Raw genomic sequence first — 9,840 nt, forward strand, 5'->3', positions numbered from 1 at the left:
TAATCACTGATTGTACTTTGTTTATGATTGTTATTTGTTTTGACTCAGGAAGAAAGCACATTTGATTTGCAGAATCTAGAATAATTCCTAAAAATTTTTGCCTAGTTGTGGGGGACAATCTTGATTTTTCCCAATTTACTAACCACCCTAACCCCTGTAGGGACGAAATTTAATCAGTTAAACGTTGATGACATTGAGAAAGAGTTCCCGACTATCAGTAGGTCGTCTAAATATGGTATTATGAGGGTGTCTTTTAACCTCAAATATGACATTACCTCTGACATTAGTTTTGTGAAAACTCTAGGGGCTATTGATAGACCAAAGGGCATTGCTGTGTATTGATAGTGCTGAACCTGACCTTTGACCATAACTGCCACCCGTAGATATTTTTGATGTTCACTGAAGATTGGAAGATGATAATATGCATCTTTAAGGTCAAGAACAACCATGAAGCAATGGGGAAATAGAAGCTTAATAGTTGACCGAATAGATTCCATTTTAAAAGTTTGATTCTCTAAGAAGACGTTTAGCCTCTTAAGGTTAATTATTGTTCTATATGACCCATCAGGTTTTGAAATCAAAAATAAAGGGGAATAAAATCCCCTTCCCTTTTGATGACAGGGGACTTCCACCAAAACTCCTTTGGACAGGAGAGTTATTATTTCCTGCTCCAAGGCTTCTTGTTGTGATGTTGACTTTAAGGAAGTCAGACAAAATGAGTCCGGGGGGACTTGGGAAAATTTTAATTTTAGGCCCGTGGTAATGAGGCTAGTTGCCCATGGATTAGAGGTTATTGTCAGCCACTGTATGGAGAAGAAGGACAACCTACCACCAACGGGTAGATCTGTCCTAACGGGGTCTATCCTCAGGTTTGAAAGGGCGTTTTCCGAAGAAGGCTCCTTTTTGTTTAAAGTCTTTATTTGCCAAACGGTCCTGGTTTTTATAGTCCCGTCTTCTATTGAACATGGGCTTTCGGAACGCTCTCCTATAGGATGGAAGGTAAGTGTTATTGGGGAACCCTTTCTTCCTCTCACCCGCTTTGGTAAGGATTTCATCTAACTACCAAATAGGTACTCACCTTGGCATGGCAGACCACATAACTTCGATTTCGTTTGTGGATCTCCTTTCCACCCTTTTAACCACAAGGCGCGGCATGCCGCGTTGGTCAGACCTGCTGATTTGGCTGCCAAGCGGATGGAATCAGCTGAAGCATCAGCTAGAAAGGCCGTAGCTCCTTTAATCAACGGAATAGATGATATGATTTTATTGCGGGAAAGGCCACCTTTCAAGCCTTCTTCAAGGTCATTCAACCAGACCAACATGGACCTTGCCGTACATGTGGCTGAGATAGCCGGTTTTAAAGCTCCTGTACAAGATTCCCAAGTTCTTTTTAAAAGGCAATCCGCTTTCCGATCAAGTGGGTCTTGCAAGGATCCAGAATCTTCTACAGGTAGTAGAGATTTCCTAGAAGTGGATGCCACCGCCGCATCCACTTTTGGGGCTTTCGACCATTTGGAGAAATCATCATCGTTAAAGGGATAGCGACGTTTTGAGGAAGACGGCAACCCTTTTTGCCCCTGGCTTTCCCACTCCTTTTTGACCAAGTCCTTTATCGCTGGGATAACAGGAAAGGAAGGTCTCTTTTTCTCAGACGTCTCTTTTTCTCAGACAGGCCGGCAAACATCACGTCCTGTGGTGTCTTGGGGGCTATAGTATCTTCCATACCCATAGTATTACGTATTGATCTAACTAGATTGTCAATACTGTCTGTAGGGAAACATGTATCCTGTTCACCTTCCGAGGATATAACCTCTTGGGAATCGTCCGAATCCTTATCCTCCACCTCAGATGACTGTTCAGATCTAGGAGAACTATATTTTTTCCTACTCTCAGGAACTTTATCCGAGCTTCTAAAGGCTCGTAATTCCTCCCTAATCATGCTACGTATATCTTCCGACCTTACAGAAGACTCCTCACGTAAGGTGGATTCGATGCATGAATGGCACAACTTTTTTAAATAGGTGTCCGGGAGCAGCTGAGAGCATAAGGCACATTGCTTATGTTTAGATTTCCCTGTTCTTTTAACCTAAGAAATTAGATAAAAGAGGGGACTGTAATCAGCTTAAATAGGGTAGACAAACACTCACCCCTGAAGCTTTAGTCATAATACCGGCTGGAGAGGAGGAGACGGAGGCACAGATGGAGGAGCTGACCGATCCGATCTCTTTTCCCTGGTGCTCTTGGAGGATGATCTGCGGCTGCTGCTAGTCCGGCTTCCAGGAGTAATAGCGGTGACTTCAGCTGAAGGCAACGCTGTGTCCTGGGGAGATGCCATGATGGACGCCGGGTATCAGCGCCGGCGTCCTTTTGTAGCTGGGGGCCGCCATCCTCTTCCTGCCGCACCCGGAAGTGACCACTACATCCGGGTTGCGGCTCTGCTGTGCGCGCCTGCGCCTCCACCCAGCAATCGCGCAGGCGCCGTCCTCCTCCTATGTCACCCCGGAAGTTGTAGCAATACTTCCGGGGGAGAAACCATGGGCCACACGCTGCCTGTGCGCCTCCCGAAGATGGCGACACAGGGTCTTACCCAGCGGTCCGGTCCCTGCAGGTGCGCTGGATGATTCTTCCGTGAGCCAGGCGACTCCCCGATCCTGGCCTCACGGTACCTGCCGGCAGAGGGGGGAAGCTGCCATAGAACCCCCGACGCCGCTTCCAGCTCTGGAGCCCTTGCCGTCCCTCTAAGGTAAACTGCGCAAGCGGCATCCAGGCTGGGAATCCTCTTCTCTCCAGGTGTCTCCCGTAGGAACAGGAAACCAACTGTGGGAGCGAGGGGGACCGCCCCTTTTATTCTCTCCATAGGGTTTCCTGTTCCTGGGGGCGGATCCCCTCTCTCAAGTGGGTGCTGTCGTGGCGAAGAGAAAATAACCTAGACATTTTTGGTGTCTATGAACTCGAAATGACCTGGAGATTCATAATGGCAGGTCAGTTTTAGTATTTAGTGAAGCAAGCAAAAAAGCCAAACAAAAAACACTTTAAAGAAAAGAAAAATAAACCAGCTTACTCGTGATGCATTAGTTGAGCTTCGAGAGCACGGACCCACTGTGTCCAAACGTATAAAGTCCAAAAGAAGAAAAATGTCCAGCTTCACCGAATGTCAAGATTAAGGGAGCTTATTCTCCAGAAAGGCGTTGAGATTCACACCCACATGGTTTGTGCTGAAGTTTGTACCCTCTATGTTACAAGTTTGTGAATAAAGAAATGTTATCTTCATGGATTCGGTGAAGCTGGACATTTTTCTTATTTTAAACAAAAAACACGCATGGGATTGCACTTTTTTTTTTTTTGCAATTTCACCGCACCAATGAAGTCGTTCAAAAGTACAACTTGTCCCGCAAAAAATAAGCCCTCACATGGCCATATTGACGGAAAAAATAAAAAGTTATGGCTCTGGGAAGGAGGGGAGCGAAAAACGAACACGGAAAAACGGAAAATCCCAAGGTCATGAAGGGGTTAAAAACTGCACCCCTCAACGTATTTAAAACTGTTGTCAGTTACTTTATTAAAGGGAACCTGTCACCCCCAAAATCGAAGGTGAGGTAAGCCCACCGGCATCAGGGGCTTATCTACAGCATTCTGTAATGCTGTAGATAAGCCCCCGATGTATCCTAAAAGATGAGAAAAAGATTAGAATATACTCACCCAGGGGCGGTCCCGCTGCAGTCTGATCCGATGGGCGTCGCGGTCGGGGGCCTCCCATCTTCTTACGATGACGTCCTCTTCTGGTCTTCATTTTGCGGCTCCGGCGCAGGTGTGCTTTGTCTGCCCTGTTGAGGGCAGAGCAAAGTACTGCAGTGCGCAGGTGCCAGGAAAGGTCAGAGAGGCCCAGCACCTGCGCACTGCAGTACTTTGCTCTGCCGCAACAGGACAGACAAAGTACGCCTGCGCCGGAGCCGCAGCGTGAAGACAAGAAGAGGACGTCATCTGATGAAGATGGGAGGCCCCGGACTGGACCGCGACACCCATCGGATCAGACGGCCCCTGGTGAGTATAATCTAACCTCTTTTTCTCATCTTTCAGGATACATCGGGGCTTATCTACAGCATTGCAGAATACTGTAGATAAGCCCCTGATGCCGGTGGGCTTAGCTCACCTTTGATTTTGGGGGTGACAGGTTCCCTTTAACCAGATGGGGGCTTTTCAGGAATTAATGCAAAGTGACATGACAGGAAGGAACAATGTTACTTTGACCACCTAAATGTCGCTAACTTCTGAACAGATCGCTATACCCATCAGACTCCAAGGCTGTTATTTGGCTGTGAATTGCCATCGCAAACATCAGGACCCCACTCAAGATCTCTGGGTGCCAATAAAGTTAAAGAGGGAACCCCACACGCTCAACCATTTAGATGCTATAGTGAATGTTGATAGCAGCATCTAAAGGGGTTCAAAAGCCATGGTCGGTGCCAACAATCAATCAAAGCTGTCAGATATAGTGTACAGTCAACAATGGCTGCATTTTCATTAGCCGGGAGATGTGATTGTCTGATATGTAAGGTCAGTAAAAAGACATGGGTGGCCACTAAAGGGTTAAGGGTTTGTTCACATGTTGCATATTCAACGCATTTTTTCCACATACATTTGTAAAAACGCTGAATTTTAGAGCAGCACTGGCAGTAAAATAAGTGAGAGAATGGGTGAAGTCTCATGCCCATATTACATTTTGAAAAAGCCAAGAAAAACATGTAAGCTGCTGTGAATTCTTTCAGTATATTTTCTGTGTTGTTTACACATTGAAATTAACAGGGGTCTTCAAAAAAACGCATAAAAAAAGTTGAAAGATTACATGGATTTTTCAAGCTTTTTTAGAGCTTAACTATATACGGTAGGTATTTATTGCGTTTTTTGTTTTTTTTTGCATTATTCAAGGGAGGAGAGTGGCATGACTAGCACGCATAAAAAAAAACACACGTAAGTGTATGCATAAGTTTGCCAATGCTCTGCTCATTTTATGCTAGGGAAAAAAATATTTGTGTGTAAACAAAAAAAAATAAATTGGGGCTAGAATAGAAAACCCGCAGTAAAAAATACATGCATTTTTTCAATGCATTTTGATCAAACGTTTGTGTTTTTAATGGCGCAGGCATTTGGCTCTCAATAGTGTTAATCTTAAAAAAATAAAGTAACACACCACAGGTTGAGAAAAGCAAGATGCGGATGAAATTTTAGATCTCGATCTAGCGGGACCAGTGCTAAAGCTATGTGCCACATTCCAGAACTGGCAGCGTTTTGAACGCACTGTATGTTCGTTGTATCCAAAGTGTTGCCTTCTAGTGAACGCAGGTAAATCTGTATGTGATCTCGGAACCATTTACCGCGTCCAGTACATTCTATTGAGGTCATTTCTGTTGCGGACACTAGTGTCTCTGAAAGAGAAATTGACATGCTGCGGTCCTGAAAGACGAGCCACATGTCAGTGTCCGTGGGTGATCCACAGGTGCACATGCATAGTGGGCACAGGATTTCTAGAAATACCAACCACTATGCTGTAACATCTGGATGGAGCAGGTATGGTGCTGCATAAATACACAGCGTCAAACCTGCAGCAATTCCTGATGGTGGGCCACCATAATACACACACACCCCCCAGCGGGACCACCATAATACACACACACCCCCCAGCGGGACCACCATAATACAGACACACCCCCCAGCGGGACCACCATAATACAGACACACCCCAGCGGGACCACCATAATACAGACACACACCCCAGCAGGACCACCATAATACAGACACACACCCCAGCAGGACCACCATAATACAGACACACACCCCAGCAGGACCACCATAATACAGACACACACACCCCAGCAGGACCACCATAATACACACACACACACCCCAGCAGGACCACCATAATACACACACACACCCCAGCAGGACCACCATAATACACACACACACCCCAGCAGGACCACCATAATACACACACACACACACACCCCAGCAGGACCACCATAATACACACACACACCCCAGCAGGACCACCATAATACACACACACACCCCAGCAGGACCACCATATTTCAGACACACCCCAGCGGGACCACCATAATACACACACACACCCCAGCAGGACCACCATAATACACACACACACCCCAGCAGGACCACCATAATACAGACACACACCCCAGCGGGACCACCATAATACAGACACACACCCCAGCGGGACCACCATAATACACACACACACCCCAGCAGGACCACCATAATACACACACACACCCCAGCAGGACCACCATAATACACACACACACCCCAGCAGGACCACCATAATACAGACACACCCCAGCAGGACCACCATAATACACACACACACCCCAGCAGGACCACCATAATACAGACACACACCCCAGCGGGACCACCATAATACACACACACACCCCAGCAGGACCACCATAATACAGACACACACCCCAGCAGGACCACCATAATACAGACACACCCCAGCAGGACCACCATAATACACACACACACCCCAGCGGGACCACCATAATACACACACACCCCAGCAGGACCACCATAATACACACACACACCCCAGCAGGACCACCATAATACACACACACACCCCAGCAGGACCACCATAATACACACACACACCCCAGCAGGACCACCATAATACACACACACACCCCAGCAGGACCACCATAATACACACACACACCCCAGCAGGACCACCATAATACACACACACACCCCAGCAGGACCACCATAATACACACACACACCCCAGCAGGACCACCATAATACACACACACATCCCAGCAGGACCACCATAATACACACACACACCCCAGCAGGACCACCATAATACACACACACACCCCAGCAGGACCACCATAATACACACACACACCCCAGCAGGACCACCATAATACAGACACACACCCCAGCAGGACCACCATAATACAGACACACCCCAGCGGGACCACCATAATACACACACACACCCCAGCGGGACCACCATAATACACACACACACCCCAGCGGGACCACCATAATACACACACACACCCCAGCAGGACCACCATAATACACACACACACCCCAGCAGGACCACCATAATACACACACACACCCCAGCAGGACCACCATAATACACACACACCCCAGCAGGACCACCATAATACACACACACACCCCAGCGGGACCACCATAATACACACACACACCCCAGCGGGACCACCATAATACACACACACACCCCAGCAGGACCACCATAATACACACACACACCCCAGCAGGACCACCATAATACACACACACACCCCAGCAGGACCACCATAATACACACACACATCCCAGCAGGACCACCATAATACACACACACACCCCAGCAGGACCACCATAATACACACACACACCCCAGCAGGACCACCATAATACACACACACACACCCCAGCAGGACCACCATAATACACACACACATCCCAGCAGGACCACCATAATACACACACACACCCCAGCAGGACCACCATAATACACACACACACCCCAGCGGGACCACCATAATACACACACACACCCCAGCGGGACCACCATAATACACACACACACCCCAGCAGGACCATCATAATACACACACACACCCCAGCAGGACCATCATAATACACACACACCCCAGCAGGACCACCATAATACACACACACACCCCAGCAGGACCACCATAATACACACACACACCCCAGCAGGACCACCATAATACAGACACACCCCAGCAGGACCACCATAATACAGACACACCCCAGCAGGACCACCATAATACACACACACACCCCAGCAGGACCACCATAATACACACACACACCCCAGCAGGACCATCATAATACACACACACCCCAGCGGGACCACCATAATACACACACACACACCCCAGCGGGACCACCATAATACACACACACACCCCAGCGGGACCACCATAATACACACACACACCCCAGCAGGACCACCATAATACACACACACACCCCAGCAGGACCACCATAATACACACACACATCCCAGCAGGACCACCATAATACACACACACATCCCAGCAGGACCACCATAATACACACACACACCCCAGCAGGACCACCATAAAGGCAGGCTCACCCGCAGTCGGGGGCAGGACACCACCTGCAGTCCGGGTCAGCAGCCAGGCAGCGGCGCAGCAGGAACTCCTCGTACTTGCGGGTGAGCTGGGGGTCCCTCAGGATGGCCCGCACATGCTGGGGGCTGAGCCGCTCCGCGCACTCCGGGCACCGCAGGTTCACCCGGCTCTCGGTAATCTCGATGCGGAGGTACTGCCGCAAACAGCGCAGGCAGGAGCGGTGTCGGCAGCTCAGTAGCTCGGGCAGCTCCTCGGGCGGCTGACGGACCAGACATAACGGGCACTCGAGGAGCGAGTCCTGTCCTCCTGGGGAAGACGGGGGGTGGGGAGGACAGGCCGGTACTGCCGGTGGAGGAGGTGGAGACGGGGGTGGAGAGGGGACCGAAGGCTCGGGAACTGCTCTAGTCCGTCCGGGGAACACACTGGGCAAAGACAGGAGAAGCCGTCGGCGCCGGGCCCCGGGGCAGGGGGGAGGCTCCGCGGAGCCCTCTGTCATGGTACGGGCACCGAGAGCTACAAACCAGGAAGTGATCAGAGTCCGGGTATGGACTGCGCCTGCGCGCCCTGTCGTCCTGTACAGCTTGCGAATACGACGCCCTGCGCGATACAAGAGCCATGCGCGAAAGAAGGGCAGTGGGAAATACGTGCTGTCATATTGTCAAATGGAGCCTCAAAACCACGCCCTAGTACGGTCACGGAGCATGTGCAGAAAGCTGAAGTGCCTTAGCAGCTTACTGGCGGATGTGTATGTTGTAAAAAGTGATATGACAGCACTGGGTGGAATGGAGGGGCTCTGACCTTACTGGGGACTGTAGGACCACGAACCTCTTAGGCTACTTTCACACTAGCGTTTTTTGACGTACGTCGCAATGCATCGTTTTGGAGTAAAAGCACATCCTGCAAAGTTGCCTGCAGGATGCGTTTTTTTCTCCATATACTTTCAATAGCGACGCATTACGACGTATCACCACACGTCGCATCCGTCATGCGACGGATGCGTCGTGTTTTGGCGCACCGTCGGCACAAAAAAACTTTACATGTAACGTTTTTTTGTGTCGAGTCCGCCATTTCCGACCGCGCATGCACGGCCGGAACTCCGCCCCCTCCTCCCCAGACCTTACAATGGGGCAGCGGATGCGTTGTAAAACTGCATCCGCTGCCCCCGTTGTTCATTTTTTCACAGTTTGCGTCAGGCCGACGCATGGTGATGGCCCCGTACCGACACTAGTGTGAAAGTAGCCTTAGTGGGAACTGTAGGAGCTCTGACCGCTTAGTGGGGAATGTAGGAGCGCTGACCGCTTAGTGGGGAATGTAGGAGCTCTGACCGCTTAGTGGGGAATGTAGGAGCGCTGACCGCTTAGTGGGGAATGTAAGAGCTCTGACCGCTTAGTGGGGAATGGAGGAGCTCTGACCGCTTAGTGGGGAATGGAGGAGCTCTGACCGCTTAGTGGGGAATGGAGGAGCTCTGACCGCTTAGTGGGGAATGGAGGAGCTCTGACCGCTTAGTGGGGAATGGAGGAGCGCTGACCGCTTAGTGGTGACTGTAGGAGCTCTGACCGCTTAGTGGGGAATGGAGGAGCTCTGACCGCTTAGTGGGGAATGGAGGAGCTCTGACCGCTTAGTGGGGAATGGAGGAGCTCTGACCGCTTAGTGGGGAATGGAGGAGCTCTGACCGCTTAGT

At 49.8% G+C, this 9,840-nt stretch overlaps 1 protein-coding gene across 1 annotated transcript in view; it reads right to left on the reverse strand.

Annotated features, from left to right (window-relative positions):
- Positions 1-8,704, reverse strand: part of RNF19B (ring finger protein 19B) — a 54,396-nt gene extending 45,692 nt beyond the window's left edge. Inside the window, exon 1 of the mRNA XM_069757072.1 lies at positions 8,162-8,704. Within this exon, the coding sequence (XP_069613173.1) occupies positions 8,162-8,655 (494 nt within the window). The 5' untranslated portion in view covers positions 8,656-8,704. The remainder of the gene's footprint in view (positions 1-8,161) is intronic.
- Positions 8,705-9,840: the final 1,136 nt, after the last annotated feature.

This window comes from Ranitomeya imitator, chromosome 3, assembly GCF_032444005.1.
Source record: "Ranitomeya imitator isolate aRanImi1 chromosome 3, aRanImi1.pri, whole genome shotgun sequence".
Lineage (NCBI taxonomy): Eukaryota > Metazoa > Chordata > Amphibia > Anura > Dendrobatidae > Ranitomeya > Ranitomeya imitator.